This window comes from Myodes glareolus, chromosome X (assembly GCF_982192425.1).
Source record: "Myodes glareolus chromosome X, mMyoGla1.1, whole genome shotgun sequence".
Classification (NCBI taxonomy): domain Eukaryota; kingdom Metazoa; phylum Chordata; class Mammalia; order Rodentia; family Cricetidae; genus Myodes; species Myodes glareolus.
Window position 1 is genome coordinate 91,950,763 of NC_142053.1, and position 18,862 is coordinate 91,969,624.

The window sequence follows — 18,862 nt, forward strand, 5'->3', positions numbered from 1 at the left end:
TTAATTGTTAAAATCATAATTTATTTTTCCAAGGCCCTAAAATAACTCCTGCAAAATTTGTTAAAAGGTTCATGAACTGATTTAGCATGAATAGAAATTTAGAAGTGGCAGTACAATTTCTTGGCTCTATATTCTATATCTTTTATTTCATATGCTGAATATATGTCACATTTTGACTTTAATATGAATGTGAAGAATATTTCATATATTACCTGGAAAACTTATAATTAATATCTGAAACAAGAAATATGCATTTCTATAAAAGTATAGTAACATGAGCCCTGTTAGAGTATGGTAGTCTTTGATTTTTCTACCATGTATATTACAGGCTAAATACACCCCTGTATTTCTTCCTTTATATCCAAGCTTAGATGAAAATTTTCCCAGAATATATTCTCTCATATATTCAAACATATAAATAAAAATATAGTAATATGTTAGGCTTTGCAAATCAGTGGAAAGTATTTTTCAAGTGCAGCTGTCTCCAGTGTGTGTGAAATATACTGATGGCTGAAACATTTGTTTCTGCACCTAGCAACTAACAAAGTGAGATGTATCTATGTAAGAGGTCCAAGATTTAACTCTCAAGTTTCTCCTAAAACTAGCAAACCAAAAATGTGAGGTTTATCGAGCTGTACAAATCATTAATTGAAGATTTTGCAAATTAAACAATGTTATGCAGATTTTAAAAAAAGGGCTAGGAAATCTGACTACAGAAATAGTGATAAGCCTGTTTACCTTTACATTGTATTTTCTTATTATTTAAAATAGTTAAAATAATTGCTACACAATTTTTGTTAAAGACCTCAAAAATAATTATTTAAGGATGAAAAACTACTGACATTTAAAGTCAAAATCATCACATAGTACCGCATGGAACTAGTAACTGAATGCAAATGTAGCACCATATAAAATGCACAGGATGAACTATAATATCTAGTAAATATGTATTAGTCATCTTTAAAATGCGACCTAAAAGGTAGTATTTCTATTTTCCCTCTGTCTAGAATTTCCAAAGTTTGACATAAGCACCATATTTCCCTAACTTTGGGTGTGTTTCTTTGACTCTCTGGTAGTTACATAAGCTCAAGGAAATGGCATGCAACTGCATCATATCATTACAGCTAAAGCCACTTTCCTTGTGCTTTTGCTACTGTTATGCAATCTGGGATTTGGATGTGGTAGCAGGCAATCAGTCACTTAATGAATTTACAGAGCAGTTCTATATTGTCACCCTGGACAGTTCACTTCTCACCAATTTTAACATTAAAAAGGCTAGCAGTTGATCATACTTCATGCAATTTAAGTTAACATGTTTTTGTTTAAAAGGTAAATTTTCAGTAAGTAGCATGAATGAGTTATTTGCTCTTCACTGGAACTCTACTCATGCCTAGGGCTTTAATTTCAATCCTGACCAAGACGACAAGTTTTTGCTTGAATGCTCAAAAACTTTAGAAACACTGAATATATGTGTGTGTGTGTGTGTATGTATATGTATATGTATGTATGTGTGTATGTATTTATACAATATATATACACACATATATTTAAAACAAACTAAAATGGCAGAAAACATTTTAAGACAAGACAACAAAACACATGTATGCATTGTACAGGATGATATAATATCTGGAAATTTTTGCTCTTATTCTTTTTGTTTGGTTTGTATAATTAGTTTTGTTGTTTTAAATCATAGCACGTAACCTCTTGAGAAATGTCATATTATGGTTGTTAGAATAAAGCCTAAACTCTTTCCTTTCTCTTAATACAGTGTGAAGTTAGACATACATGGAAACTAATACAGACACAGTGTATTCAATAATAGAGAAGGGAGCAAAATCTTATGAGAGAATGCAGAAAACAGTGGTTATTTATGATAAGAATTTCAGGAAAGCTTTTCCAGATAAGAAAAAAAATATGAACTGAATATGAATGATTCACTAATTTATAATCCTAGACTGTACTTTATTTGTTTGTTTTATTTTTCTTTTGATTTGTTTTTGTAGTTTTGAGAACAATACTTATTTTTAAGGCATAAATAATACTAGAAATATTGTGTTTTATCATTTTACAGATGCTATGATTATTTGGTATATATTAATTAAAATGATATAATGCAAACAATCCCTTGTCACACATAAAATGTTAATAACTATACCAAATAACATCCTTTATTAAATGAACTTTTCATTAGGCTTTTAAAATTTTAAATTTTGAAAATCTTATTGTAACATTTCAAATAAATGATATAACAATGTACAACATGGACTAATGAAAACATAAACCTTTAACAAGTCTACCAAAAAAGAGAGTAGAAGAAAGTAAACAATAAAAATCAGAGCACAAATATAAATCCAAATAATAAAAATAACACTAAGGATTGAACCAAAGACTTCTTGCATACACAACAACACAATGAAGACCCTATTTCATGGCAATTTCAACATCCAAAATAAAAAGGATTTGGGAATATTTTACATACTTTCATAACTAAAATTCTCAACCATTTAGTCATATAAGTACTGTATCTCAAAATAGTAAAAAAGCAGGTGAAAAACTCGCATTCAATATCATGTACAACTGAGAGAGCTGAAAGAGTTTAGACCATGAAGAAGATAAGGATGCTGAATTTGACCATTCTTGTTAAATAGAGTACTAGTTTGCCATGAACAATTAGGAAAGGGGAAGAAATATAGACCATATTATTGAAAATGAAGTAATTAAAATATAAATATTCATAGATGGAGACACATAGAAAAATCTAAATGCTCCATTAAAAAATAAAATCTACTAGAACTTGTAAAAATGATTGCAGTAATATCTTGTAGTATAAAATTATCAAAATTATATTTTATAAAATATTATAAAGTCTACAAAAGACAAAGCATAGCCAAAGCAATATTGAGATAATAGAAAATAACACATTGAAAATCATACAATGACTGACTTCAAAATCTACTACAAATTTGGAATAGCCCAAACACCACAGCAGATAGCAGACACAAAACTAAGGCCATATAATGGTGAACTCCAAATTTCATCAGTATTTATATAGTCAGCTGATTTTAACACAAGAGTCACACAACAGAAAAACACAGTCTATTATGGCTGGTACCTGTAAAATTGGATATATGCATGAAAACTAGATCCTTCTCAGATTCATGATCAACTCAGAAGGCACCAAAACCTTTAATATAAAACTAGCAAGCATGAAATATCCAAAACAGGAGAAACACTTTAAGATACTGGTATAGGCAATATTTTTAGATAGAATCCTTAAGACTCAGACAAAATAGCAAAAATGAAAAGAATGTAATTAGATATAATAAATGAAAAGAATATAATTAGATATAATAAATGAAAATAATATAATTAAATATAATGAATTAGCCTTTACATGGCACAGGAAACAGTCACAAAATTTAAAATACAACCTACAAATGAAAGAAAATATTTTTGTGCAGTTCAGATGATAATCAGTTAATATCCAGAACATACATGGAACTCAAAATGCTGGATATCTAAAGAAAACCCTAATATTAATAACATAGGCTGAATAATTAAATGGAACAGGTAAAAGAATCCAGACTAAAGGTAGTCATGGTGCAATATTCCTTTAGCAGAGATGCTCTGATAATGTTAACCAGCTTCCTACTATATATGTAATGTGACTTATTTCTCATAATCCATTCAATTTCATGAGACAACTAGTTTATTGGAAGGTTTCCAGTTTATGGAATTTTTGTTTTACTCAAGGGCAACAAATGTAACAATGGTATTAAAAGTTCTTATGATGCATACATGGATGAAATCAGAGTTGAGGGAAAGTAAGGCAGTTCATAGTAAGTGTCAACTACATGGTTCTTCCTTACATGCCTTGTCCTAATAGGCCAGATTAAGTAGTAAAATCTTGTTCTGATGAGCACTGTTATACCAGGATACGGTGGTGAACTGGCAATGGATATTTATCTTACCTTATATGCAAAAGACAAAGCGGTTATGATGGCAAATTCTCCAAGGCTGCGGGACAGATGTGCTTTAGCTGTGAAAGTAAAAGAGCAACAAATAAGTAACTCTTGACTTATTAAAAATAGTTACCACATCTGAGAACAAGCATCAAATGGATTCTACTCAATATCAAAACTGAAACTCCACAATTTTGTAACTAACACGAGAATATCTATTTAATCAAAACATCAGTTTAATGAAACTGAAATAAAAGATCAACACATTTTGGGGGAGTTCATAGTAAAAAATTGAAAATATTTTGGATAAATAAATATTTAATAAGTTACCAGTGGGAAATAGAAAAAATGTACTCATAGCATAGTGGATAAATACATACATATATTATGTACAATATGTAAATACAACCTCCTAAAATTTTATTTAGTCTATGTTTTCTCAGTGGATAAGAGTGTTTGCTGTGTAAGCATAAAATTCTGAGTTCAAATCTCCAGCACCAAATTTAAAACCTGGGTGTAGTTTGCTCTTGTGCCTGTAACTCCACCTTTGTAAGAAGCACAGAAAGGTAGGATTTTTGGGCTTGTTGACTGCCAGTTTAATTCCAGAGTCAGAGAGAGATCCCATCTCAAGGGAATAAGCCAGATAATAAGTAGGAAATTCTGAGCCATCCTATGACCTCTGTGCATGTACATGGGTTCTGGCACTCACACACTCATGAGTATACCTCACATTAAAATACTAACACAAACAAACAAATACCACATTTATCACTTTTGCATGGTGGGGTGGATAGAAACCCTTGGCTTTATGCTTTCAACTCAACTACTTTACTATTTAGCCACAACTCCAGCTCCCAAAGTTAACATCGATTACCTGTATAAATAAATCACTAATGAGGCAAATTAAAATGCACAGGTTATAACAAATTAGAAGTAAAAATATTTATGGTTTCTTGAACTCTATGTTTATTTTATTAATTGCAAGATTGTTTAGGAGATTATCTGGCTTGATCTAAAACAATGCTAGGAGCTATGTGTTGTCTTAGTTAAAATAAAATACTAGAATCAGAAGGGCTTTAAAATGCAGAGTCATCATCAAAGTAAAAGGAACTTGAGTATATTAACTAGTGTTTAAGTACAGCATGAGATAAGCCTATCACTTTGATTTATTTCCCTAAGAGATGTGCTAGATTCTTGTGTGCTAACTTCTATACAGTCAGCAGTTATGAGCTGATGGCATCTACAAAGTTAGGCTATGAAACTGAGTAATATTGAATAGACCACATATGAAAAACTACTAAATGTGAAATAATTAGTTTTACTTTAATTGGTAAATAATTATATAGATTATGTATTGATGGACAACAATGAGACCTTTCTATTTGTTTACATGATAGAATAATCAAGACAAGAAATCTATTAATGAACATCCAAAATTGGATATATAATGGTTCTATATAGATATACCCTGAAATATATCCTCCTCCAGATTTCAAAACTACCCATGCAATTTATCACAAATGCTGTTTTAGAAATCAAAACACAGAAAGATATAGACACATTCATCTGTATACATGAACACACAAATAAGACACATTAAGAAAAGCTTTTAGCTACACTTATTTCTGGCAATAATAATAGGTATTGGGGGCACAGTTACCTATAAATATAAACACAGGCATTTAAAATGTAGTTGGGAATCATGCTTTTAAATTATTATCTTACATTACATTCCAGAATGCTCACATTTCAAAGATGGTAAAATCAGGACTTTGTAAGAAAACTATTGATTAACACTGTCAGTGAATTAATTATTCAGCTTGAACATAAATTCGTAACTTCTGATTCACAAAAGAAATAGTAGACCTCAAAGTCCAGTATGATCACACTAAGGTAATTATGTCTATATGTTTATCATGATTGTTCCTCAGTGATCCCATGAATGCAAACCAGAATCTCTAATTCATTACAACAGGGCAAGCATAAACACATATTTTCAAATATGCTCAAGTATGTGTAACATGAGTGGGGCCTGTTTGTTTGTGTTTTTCTGTCCTGCCCTGTAACCCCACCTGTTTAGTCCCAGAGAAAAATCACACTGAAATCTCTATAAGTTATAAAGTTGATTGGCCCATTAGGTCTAGCCTCTTACTGGCTAACTCTCACACCTTGATTAATCCATTTTTCTCATCTATGTTAGCCATGTGGCTCAGTACCTTTTTCAGCTGGGCAGATCACATCCTGCTGCTTCGGTGATCTGGGCAGGAGTGGGAGGAATCAACTTCCTCCTCCCCAGATTCTCCTGCTCTCCTTGCATCATTTCCACTTCCTGTCTGGTTTTCCCACCTACACCATCTGCCTGGCCAATCAGCGTTTATTTAAAACATGATTGACAGAATGCAGACAATTCTCCCGCACCACTTTCCCCTCTTTTTTAAAAAAGAAAAACAAAGGAAAATATCCATAGTCCATTTTTGGGAATGTGGGCATAGTATTCCAGGCTACTTCCGGCTGATTGGGTGCGCTGATAATCTTATGGGGACCTAAAGAAAATTTAGAGTTATGATCAAGTCCTGACTGAAGTATCCTGTGAGTCTTGATCATCTTAGGCAGCAGTCTTGAATCTGTTCTGGATTTTTAGAACTTAGACATCTGGGCCATCTGTTAAAACCGGATGTTTTTCAGGTGGCCTTTCTTGATCAAACCTAATTTTTCTTAACTCTGAATAAATTCAGAGCCTCTTGTTTTCTGTGGAAACAAAAGAAAAATCTCTTCTCCAAAATAATATACCTTTTGACTTCAATTTTGAAATCAAGGTATTTTCAAAATACATATCTTGGATTAATTCTGCAGCATTTATAAGCAAATATTTTTTAGTAGCTGTTGCTCCTTCCTCAGCATTCAAACAATTTAAAGAGAGCATAATAGCATACAGTATCAAGATTCTCTGTATATTTTTCATCTTTACGTGGCTTTATTTTAACCTCTATTTCGTTTATTTTTACTTTTAACTTTTGGCTTTTTAAGACAGGTTCTCTGTATATCTTTGTCCTGGAATTCCCTCTGTAGACCAGGCTATCCTTGAACTCCCAGAGATCCCTCTGTCTCTGCCTCCCCAGTGCTGGGATTAAAGGTGTGTACCACCACACCCAACTATTCTCTTTCTTTCTTTTTTATTTTAAGGCTTTAAACATTTTTTAACACACTGTAAACCATTTAGAGGTTTTTTTTACTCTTTGAATCTCTCTTTACTGTATATCTCTCTTTTTCTGACCACATGGGTCTTTAATTTGCTAAGGAATATGAAGAAGACAACACTCAAAAGCTCCTATGGCATTTCAAGGTCCTTGTCAGGAAGCAAGCTGCAACAATGTTTCCATAGTCAGGACGGCCTGCTTGAAAGAGTCAAGCAGGGAAAGAGTTTTTCCCTGGCCGGACGGCATTTTAAAACAGCGCAGCTTTTTTCTGCTTCAGCTGAAAACTGAAATGCTTTACTCTAGTCTTTCCCAAGCTTTCTCAGGCTATCTGTGAATGCAGTTATCCACGTGGGTGCCATTATGTAACATGAGTGGGGCCTGTTTGTTTGTGTTTTTCTGTCCTGCCTGGTACCCCTAGCTGTTTAGTCCCAGAGAAAAATCACACTGAGATCTCTATAAGTTATAAAGCTGATTCGCCCATTAGGTCTAGCCTCTTACTGGCTAACTCTCACATCTCGATTAACCCATTTTTCTGATCTATGTTAGCCATGTGGCTCAGTACCTTTTTCAGCTGGGCAGATCACATCCTGCTGCTTCGGTGATCTGGGCAGGAGTGGGAGGAATCAACTTCCTCCTCCCCAGATTCTCCTGCTCTCCTTGCATCATTTCCACTTCCTGTCTGGTTTTCCCACCTACACCTCCTGCCTGGCCAATCAGCATTTATTTAAAACATTATTGAAAGAATGCAGACAATTCTCCCGCACCAAGTATGATATTGTTTCTTATTATTGACAACCTTCCTATTGTACCACTGAAATAAACTTGCAAAAGAATATAAGTAACTTGGTAAAGAGAACAGCTATTAGACAATGTTTATATTGTAAAAATCTTTTTGTATTAACATTTTTACTACACAAAATAGTACAACTATTATGATGCACACATACAGTATACATACAAATATGCAATATATACACATATGTATGTATGTATGTATGTATATAAAGTACTTTATTCCATGGTAAATTTTCTGAGTCTTTCTGGCACCAAAATTTTGGGATTTTTTTTAGCAGAGAACCAAGGCATTGTTACTATCCCAAGTTTTTGATAACATACTTAAAGTAGTATAGAGTTTCTTGAGGTAAAACTTCATTTCTGAATTCCCATTTTCCCTGTGTGCTCTCCTGTGAGGCTCTGAGTAGATATATAACACTTTACTAGTACTATAGTGCTCATATGAGGAGCCAGGGACTTTTTCAAACTCCCAGGTTTCATCATAAAGAGGATTACAATAGATTTATTGTACATAGGAAGTAAGTTATGAAGTGTTTTCTGTTAGGTATCATTTTAACGTAGAATCTTTCTTGAAAATTTGGTGTTGGCGGAAAAGAACACTCTTGCTTGAATGAACAAATTATTTTTCTGAGCCCAGATTTTCCCATAAACTCAGTATTCCTTGAAGAGTTATCGATTTACCTCTTGGCTTATGAATCACTAGTAAGACAAAAAGAATCAGAGGGAAAATTAAAAGATATACTTCAAAGGGAGCAGTGAGATAAACCTTTTTAAAAAACAATCTTCTTTGATTGCTTATAGTTGAAATCCAGGAAGGGCTCTTTAGCCATTATTTGAATAATGTAGGACACTTACACTTAAAAAAACAATTATTAAAAACAAGGTAAAATATGAATAAATATTTTGTAGGGATTCATGTTCATTACAGTTCTGAGAACTTATATTTACATATAGTATTTCCATAACTGAGTCAGTAAATACATATATTTAGTTTCAAAATTATGCTACTGTACAACTCAGATCAATTTTCTGATATCTTAAGGAATGAAATATTTTGGGTAGTCATAAGAATTAGAAACATGTGAGCCACCAAGTATTTTCTGCCAAGACTGATGACCTGAATTCTATCCCCAGGACTCACTTAGTGAAAAAAATGAACCAAATTCTTCACATTGTACTCTTAACTCCCACACACCCTTGCTATACTGCATTTGCACCCACACACATAAAATAAATAAGTATAATGATAATATTTTAATAATAATCATCTGTAAAATCATAACCTACACTAAACCCTTCTAGGCACTACTATTATTATTTTGATGGGAATGAATAGACATAAAGCATGTAGTCTATTCACAAAAGGAGTTTAATGACAAGAAGAAAACTGTAATGTTTTCCTGGAAGATTTCAAAGAACTTCAACAAACTTTGTGCCATGTTGGGAAACTCTTAAATGAAAGAGTTATACAAATCTTATAGCCTGACTTCACTTGCACATGCACAGTCAAGTATACTTGCAGACATACAGGCATATGCATGTATCACACATAAAAACATGTGTGCAGCACACACACACACATATACACACGGGGGAAAGAAGAAAAGAGAAGAGGGAAGGGAGGGAGAGGGAAGAAAGAGAAAATGCTGGAAGAATTATAAAGCAAAGACAAAAAACTCAAAAAGAATTTTTAAGAAGACCGAAGAAAATGGAAATAAAAACACAGCATACTAAAATCAATAGGATATAGGATAAAATGAAAGCAGCAATAAGAGGGCAACTGACAGCTCCAAGTGCTTATATTAAAATTTTAGAGATTTCAAGTAACAATGTTCCTTTGAGGCTTGGAACACAAAAAAAGAAGCCAAATGTAAAAAAAAAACAAAACAGTAGATGAAGTAATTAAAGTTGGGGCAGAAATCAATGAAATGGAATAAAAAGAAAAGACAACATATCAAGGAAACCGAGAGTTAGTTCTTTGAAAAGACAAATAATAATGAGAAGAACAAAATCAAGCTAACCAGAAGAAACAATGAAAAGAGTACAGGTGTTGTACATGATGTCATAGTCTTCATAATTTCATATGTACATAAACAAACCCTTTTCTGTCTGGCAATAGCTGTTTCTTTGGAGTCACTTCACACATCTAACTCTTTCAATCATTCTCCTCCTATTGCACATAGATACCCTGATCCCTGAAGAGAGTAGTGTAATAAAAATTTCCCATTTAAGGCTGAGTGCTGCAAAGTCTCCTACTCTCTGCATGTTTTTCAGTTTTTGGTCTCTGTGTTACTGAAGAAACTTCTGTGATGAGAGTTGAGCTATACACATCACCATGAGTGAAGAAACTCAGACCCAGAAGGACAACCTTTTCATGACTTTTCATTTTAAAATATTTTTCAAATTTATTCTTTTCTCATATATTACATCCCAACCACAGTTTCCCCTCTTTTCCCAGTCCCCCCCTCCCGACTTCCCCTCTTCCCCAAATCTAGTCCTCCTCCATTTCCCTTCACAAAAGACCAGACCTCACATGGATATTAACTAAACATGGCATATAAAGTTACAACAAGGCTAGGAACCTCCTCTCATATTAAGTCTAGACAAGGTAATTCGGTAGGAGGAAAAGGGTCCCAAAAGCCAAGAAAAAGAGTCAGAGACAGTCCACACTCCCACTGTTAGGACTCCCCCAAGAACACCAAGCTGCACAACTGTAACGTATATGCAGAGTGCTTTAGGTCAGACCCATGCAAGTTCCCTGGTTATCAATTCAGTCTTTTGAGCCCCTATGAGCCCACATTAGTTGATTCTGTGTGTTTTCTTGTAGTGTTCTTGACCCCTCTGGCTGCTACAATCCTTCCTTTCCCTTTTCCACAGCATTCTCAAGCTCCACCTAATGTTTGACTGTGGAGTTCTGAATCTGTTTCCATCAGTTGCTAGATGAAAACTCTCTAATGATAATTATGCTAGGCTGCTGTCTACTAATATAGCAGAATATCATAATGAATCATTTCATTTGACATTTTTTGTCAGTCATGTTTGTTTTAGTCCTAGGTCTCTAGACTGTTTAGTTTCTGGTTCCTGGATTTCCTTCTACTCAGTGTCAGGGCCTCCTTCTCATGACATGGACCTCAAGCTGAACCAGCCATTGGGGTCCTACAAGTTTTGTGCCACTTTCATCCCAGCACATCTTGAAGGCAGAACAAATTATATGTTCAAGGTTTTGTGGCTGGATTGGTGTTCAAATCCCTCCACTGGAAGCCTTGCCTGGTTACAGAAGATTGCAAGTTCAAGATCTGTGTCCCCCATTATTATGAGTCTTAGGGTGGTGGTACCATAATTTTTTATTTGTTGATTGTTACTAGCTTTTAAGACTTATATTGTGTGATTCATTCAGAATATCTACAGTTGTCAGATTACTGAGGGAAAGGAGCAGTCCTTTCAAAAAAGGAAAAGTAGAAAAAATGTTATTAATAGATCTCCTGAGTAAATTGGGAACATGGGGACCATGGGAAAGGGTTGAAGAATAGGGGAGAGGAAGGGAGGGAAGCAGAGCAAAATCTAGAGCTCAATAAACTCAATTAAAAAAGAAAAAAAAGATGACAAATGGAAAATGAGAATAAAAGAGTTAAGTGGGATAACTGATACTAAAGACCTTTTGAAAAGCCATATGAAAACCTACTATTTTAAAAACTTTATAAAATTTATACATTTGGAAATGAAATTTAAATGAAATTATCATACAATAGAGGGGACAATGACCCAACTAAACATCAAATACTACCAAATAAACTCTTAGGACTAGGAAATGGGTTATATATTTTTTTCTGAGTTGTTGCTCCCCTCCCCTAAGAGTACAAACTATTGTTAATGTTATTGGTAACCCTCCACAACCTAACAGTAAAATCCCATTGCTGAAGATACCATGAACTTACATCATTAAATATTGAGAAATTGATGTGGTACTCAGCTAAAAGATTCACCCCTACCAACTAGTGTTTATGGTGCTGAAAGACACTATACAAGCTATCAGAGGAGAAAAGGTAACTCCAAATTCACCTAGCTGTGAATCTTGTGATCTACAATAGTAACTTGCTGGCAAGAAAAACCTATTGGTGCAATAGTGGCACAAATGTTATGGGAGTAACTAACCACTTTCTATTGTATGTAAGGCCAACTCCATGAGATAAAACCCATATCTAACAGTATTAAGAAGCCAAAAATGTGAGACCAGATAGGTCATGTTTCCTAGAGGAAATCGTATGACTAATATTCTTTAAACAAACGTAACAATTGTCTCTAAAATGTAAACTTTAAAACACCATAGGAAATTAACTGAATAAGTCATCCCATACTTATGAATTGAATGAACTGAGTTTTCAAAATACTTCAAAGAATAATCTAAAAATTCAATGCATTTCCAAGAAATATCCATGTACCATTATTTTTACTCTGTATATAAACATTTTTCTACTGGATTTATAGGTATCTTTTCTTTCCTTGATAAAAATTAATAAGCCTCACGAGGCAGAAGCTGCCAAATTTTTACTTACATTATTATATTTAGTCCCTCGCCTTTTATATGGTCAAATTATATTGCCAAACAATAAGCTTGGATTGAAAAATGCATTATGTATTATGTATACCAGAATATAATGGCAAGAAATTTTATGAGGTTGAAGTTTTGTATACCTTTGTTTTTTTGTGTTTTGGTTTTCTGAGACAAAATTTCTCTGTAAAACAGCTCTGGCTGTCCTGGAGCTTGCTTTGTAGACCAGGCTGGAATTGAACTCACAGAGATCCTCCCTCCTCTGCCTTCTGAATGCTGGAATTAAAGGCATGAGCCACCACTGTATGAGGTTGAATTTTTTAGCTAAAAGTACATAGACTAAGATCATACCTTTGCTCTGGAAATACATAAGTCTGATTTTGAGAATCCTATATTACTAATCTGATTTTGAAAATCATATATTACTTGAATAAAAACATAATTAACTTCCATCAGATAAAAGCCATGGAATTTCTAAAAGCAATAAGCTACATTCATATTTACTGTGAGTTTTTTCAAGTTTATGGTTATAGCAATTTTGTTATTGACTTTAATATTGATTTAATAATTTGGACTAATTTTTAGCAAATGATTAATTTTTAAAATGATATGTAATGACACTTTGACCAATGCTGAGTGCAGTATATGAAACTAAAGCTGCTTAGACATAAAAAAAGAAATATTTCCCACTTCTCATAAACCAGTCTGAGAAATTAGTCTGATTAAACTTTTCTTTCTTAGGACTTAAATAAACATATGGCAATTGTTAATTTAACCTGCCCTCTATGTAGCCAATACATCCTGAGAGGTCAAGGTTTAAATATCTCATTAAAAGTGAAAATAAAAGTAAACAGCAAATTCAAACATTTTAGTTGATCAGATTTTAACTCTTCTCAACACAATAATACACAAACAATATTTGTAAATGAATTATTAAACTTTTATCCTTACTCAGTCTGTCCTCTTTTTTCCCTTTTACTCTGTACTAAAAATTGAATCCATGGCTTTTTATGTGATAGGCAAATATTGTACTACTGAGCTACATCCCTAGCCCATGAACTGTTATCTTTGTGAGTAAGAGGCAATTATACTATTCTTAAGAATTTTTAATAACACTTTTTAGGTAAATATGCAAAAGCATCTAATTGATGTAATAATTAACTTTGTCTCTTTGGTAATTTTCTATTTTTCCCTTTAATTCCCTACAGTTTTCCCTTGCTTAACCAAGCAAAATTTTACCACTAGTTACAACGTATCATATTACTAGTGGTATTTACAGATTGTTGTCTTTATCAGTTTATTCCCTCTCAACAAATTTAGTATTATTGTTCTTGATTTTTTTAAATATAACTTATGTGTTACATATAAAATGTAAGTTTCTTCTTTGGTTTTAATAAGCATCACTTTTATTGTTTGAATAAGGAACACTCCTTTAATGATCCTAGACCATTTCCCTCTCTGTATTCTTCCTAGACCATTTCCCTCTCTGTATTCTTCCTGTCTACCATGAGATGAGCAGAACTTGCTTGCCATATCTTTCAGTTTCTATGTTTACATGTCATCACAGACAGAGAAACAATAGAACCAGATGTCAATGGACTAAAACTTCAGAAAATTTGAGCCAAAATAAACATTTTCTCATTTAACTTGTTTATTTTGTCTATTTTATCACAGTGACAAAGTTGATTAATACAAGCGGTGACAAAAATAAGTATTATATAATAAACTAATATAACCGATACTGAGGCCCATACAGGTTTTGTCAGGTTCAGAAGTGTGATAAAACTGAGTTATCACTAAAGACCAGATGTCCTCATCCATGTTAAACATAACATGTAGTGCTCTTCATTGTTTTATATTATCATTGCTCTACTTGTGAAAATACTGTCATATAAATGTTAACTTATTGCTCTTATATTTTAAGCTTTTATATTAGAAAAACGAATGAGCAATCTGTAAATCCCATTGATTTCCATTTAATATGCTGAATACATTTAGGCAGGCTCATTCATTTTTATAAAAGCTGACATATAGAACTTGGAAGTAGAATGATGTCTGGCAAAAAATAGGGAGAATCAGAGAGAGAGAGAGAGAGAGAGAAAGAGAGAGAGAGAGAGAGAGAGAAACACAAGCCAATCAGTGGCTACTAAAATAAAAGTTTATGCTGTTCTAATGCACAATATGGTGACTATCAACCAAAACTACACTGTAATTTAATAAGTTACAATGAAAATATTTTTTACTACAAGTAATGTTTACAGAAATAAATATATTTGTCTTAATTTATTAATATATACATGTGTTAAACCCTTACCTCATACTTTATAAATATACATAATATTTATGTTTCCTATATTAGCTTTAATTTTTTAAAAAATCTAACGTATTAGTAAGTAGAGAATTAACAAAAACACACAAAATCTTTATTAAAGCCAGTGTGAAAATTTACTGACAGACTAGGCATAGGACATCCCAATTCATGTCAAAAGATATGACTATTTGAATAGCATATTATTGTTCAGATACTAATCACACTTAAATTGTATATTTAATGTCTTATCTGGTGGTAACGTCCTACAGTCAGTGGATTGGGAACAGCTCAGCACTTACAACAAACAGTTCAGGGAAAGATATCAAATGAGAACTGATTAACACTCGGATTGTCATCCACATGAGATGCCCCACAAAACCCCACTTCTGTTGTCCGTTGTGAAACTATCAGGAATGGCTACTAAATTTAGGCTTCTAATTTCATAGTCAGGACTCTCAATAAAATGAAGTTCAGATGGATTCTGCTTGTGAGACTGAAAAATCCAAGTCACAGTAAAAAGTCAAAGAAAAGACTACTAGATTTCTGGGAACCACCAGCCTCCAGAACCCCTACTTCCCCCTGCGCTTGCATAGTTGCTTTTAAAAGACTAGGTGTGATTGACAGAGGCCCCGCCTTCTGTCTGCACTTTTGTAGTTGCTTTTAAAAGACTAGGCATGATTGACAGGACCCCCTTCCTTCTGCGCCTGCGTAGTTGCTTTTAAAAGACGGTGGGCGTGAACGGAAATGGATAACGCTGTATCCGCTTTTCTTCAACTGCCGTTATTTTCTGGTGTTCTTCGACGCCAGTGAAGCCTTCCGGAAGCTTCCTTGAGCGTCCTGTGAGGAACCGTTCGAAGGAGCTTCTGTTTCTCAAGGTATCTTCTGGAATATTCTCCCCACAATCCAGAGACCTTCCCAAAGCAATCCATTTCCAAATTACCCTACCCTACCCCTAATATTTAATGTGGATGTCTTTGACTACTGCCGTCGTCATGCCCCGTTTCCGCTTGACAGTCAGGGGTTCAATATGAATAGATGGAGGCAGCCGTTAGAAAAGGGAGAAGCAGTACTAGTCAGAAGGAAAGTTCATATTGTGAGTTTGAACTAAGATAACAAGGTCCCTTTCCCTTTTCGGTTACTAAGTCAGTTTAAGGGAACCAGGTGAGGTGGCCTTTCACGGAGTAATAGTAATAGTCGGATCTACCAACAGAGACTGTACAAATTATCTCATCCTCTGTTTTCCAGGGTGATCTCTTCCCTAGCCTGTTTGCAGTACTATCTGTGTTCCCCACTACAGTCATCATGCCTCGTGGCCAGAAGAGCAAGCTCCGTGCCCGTGAGAAGCGCCGTCAGGCCCGTGCCCAAAATACAGTGGAGGAATCGGCCTCTCCCGATCCTTCCTCTGAGGGTCCAGATCAGGCTAGTCCTGCTGCTGGTATGCCTACACTTCCCAACAAGCTGCAGGGGACACACTGTACCTTTTCACACACATATGAAGATACAGGTTCCCAAAGCCAAGATGAGAAAAGTTCAGATGACTCTGATGACATCGAGGCCTGGAATAAAGATCCGATAAACCACAAAGTAGTCTTACTGGTGCAGTTCCTGATGGAGAAGTATCAAAAGAAGGAGGTTATTACAAGGGCAGATATGCTGAAGTGTGTTATTAAAACATCAAAAAATCACTTCACTGAGATCTTAAAGAGAGCCGCAGAGCACATGGAACTGGCCTTTGGTGTTGATCTGAAGGAAGTTGATCCTATCAGGCACAGCTATGCCCTTTTCAACAAACTAGAACATACCTATGATGGAGTAAAGGAAGAAAAAATGCCTAATACTGGCCTATTAATGATGGTTCTGGGTGTGATCTTCAAGAAAGATAACTGTGCCTCTGAAAAGGAGGTTTGGGAAGTGCTGAATATGATGGGTGTATATGCTCACAAGAAACACTTCATCTATGGAGAGCCTAAGAAAGTTATCACTGAAGATTTGGTCAGGCTGAAGTACCTGGAGTACCGAAAAGTGCCCAACAGCGATCCTCCATCCTTCGAATTCTCTTGGGGTTCCAGAGCCCAGGCTGAAATCAGCAAGATGAAAATCCTGGAGTTTTGGGCCAAGATTCATGATACTACACCAGAAGCCTTTCGATCCTTGTATGAAAAAGCTGTGCAAGATGAAGAAGAAAGAGCTCAAGCCAGGTCTGCAGCAAGGGCTCGCACTGCTGCTATGTCCACTTCACATTCGAAAGCCATGACCAGCAGCAGCTCCTTCCATGCTAAGTAATAGCTAAGGCTGTTTCCTCACTATTTGTTTAAAAAGGTATGGCAGCTACCTAATAGTGGAGGGCTAATATGGGTTGAGGGGAAAAAGGACCTATATTTCTTTCTCTGTTGTATATTTGTAACTTCCAGTTTTACCTTTTTTCCTCTTTTGATTCTAGGTTATATTTTAAAGGTTGAAGTCTGAGGATGTCCTGTGTGGAAATTAACTACAGTGACCATTTTAAGTTGTAGATGGGCAGCATAGAAGGAGCACATTGAATATCATCATCGCTTTTCTCTGCTATATTTGTTACGTTATTGCATTCTGTTGTTTTGTGTTTTATTTCAGATGTTTTTTAATAGACTTTAATACCTTTTATAGAATTATTAATGAATTTACTTATACATTTATTGCCCTTTAAAAGTTTAAAACTGTCGTGGGGGGGGAGAGGCACTTTTATTTAGGGGTGTGACCACTGCTGAGTTCTTAATGCTCTAGTGGATGAACTCACACCTATGCCCATATGCGTAGCATTAATTGGACTTATTTTTTGTTTTGAAAAAGAAGTATGGGAAGAAAGGAAGAAGTCTACATCCGTTTGAATTTACCAGTCTATTCAATCTTAGTGTTTTATTGGCTCAGTGACTAAAATCTGGATCAAAATATAGTCACTGTCAAGTTAAATAACAATAATCAAAAATGGAAAAAAATAAGAGAGGATAAATACTTAGCTTTTCATTTTCCTTATTTCACTTTGTTGTATAAAAATAAAATGCATATACTTTGATTTGTTTATCTTACTAAGAATATAGGTGTTAATAAAGCATTTTAAACTGTAATTCATGTTTACCAGTTTATTCATTATCCAAAGTTAATTTGCATTTGCTATTTGTGGGGATTTGAGACAGGGTTTCCCTTTGTAACAGTCCTGGCTGTCCTGGAACTTGCTCTGTAGACTAGGCTGGCCTCTAACTCACTGAGATCCCCCTGCCTCTGCCTCCAAAGTACTGGAATTAAAGGAGTGTGCCAGCACTGCCAAGCTAGCATCTAATCTTTGAATGTCATTCTGTTAGAAATTTAGGACTTATGCATACTGAGAGAGGGAAAATCAGTTTTCTTTAATAGAGTAACACTGGGTATATCAATCACTCTAGCACAGTCTTCACATTCAGGAGTAGTTGAACAATATACAACGTGGTTCCACTGTTTTTTTGTTTGTTTCTTTCTTTTGGTGTGTGTGTGTGTGTGTGTGTGTGTGTGTGTGTGTTGTGTATTTGGTTACTTTGATGTTTTAATTTTGTTGTGTTTCTTTTTGGTGGGGTTTTATTTTGTTTTTTGGGTATTTTGGAGAATTGTTTTTGTATTGGGGTTTTGTTTTTGTTTTGAGAAACAACTTAAAGTTGGGTGAATCAGAAGAAAGAGAAGAACTGGAAGGACTTGGAATCATATGATCAAAATATATTTAAATTTAAAACTGGTTTTAAATACTAAAGGATTTGGTTGTAAGCCTATCTATCCTTTAATGGCTGAGCCATCTCTCCAAGAAAAGCCTAACCAGATTATAATCCACAACCCCTGAGAGGCTAGATAATAAGGAGAAACATGCATGGAGTAGATACCCCTGGGAAAAGGAAATAGATAGGAACTTGTAATATGAGGGCCTGCTTGTCGCCCAGCTACCTGGCTGAAATAATCACACAGAAACTGTATTTAATAAAATACTGCTTGGCCCATTAGCTCAGGTTTCATATTAACTCATAACTTATATTAACCCATTATTTTT

General features: G+C 34.5%; 1 protein-coding gene across 2 annotated transcripts in view; it reads left to right on the plus strand.

The window, feature by feature from the left end:
• Nucleotides 1–17,918, plus strand: part of Mageb18 (MAGE family member B18) — a 525,138-nt gene extending 507,220 nt beyond the window's left edge. The window contains exons 1-3 of one of the 2 annotated variants that reach the window (XM_048449745.3): nucleotides 15,584–15,692; nucleotides 16,063–17,136; nucleotides 17,258–17,918. In XM_048449745.3, the coding sequence (XP_048305702.1) occupies nucleotides 16,120–17,100 (981 nt within the window). In that variant the 5' untranslated portion in view covers nucleotides 15,584–15,692; nucleotides 16,063–16,119 and the 3' untranslated portion in view covers nucleotides 17,101–17,136; nucleotides 17,258–17,918. Of the gene's footprint in view, nucleotides 1–15,583; nucleotides 15,693–16,062; nucleotides 17,137–17,257 lie in introns of those variants that run through there. The other variant, XM_085684422.2, reaches the window with a different exon arrangement.
• Nucleotides 17,919–18,862: the final 944 nt, after the last annotated feature.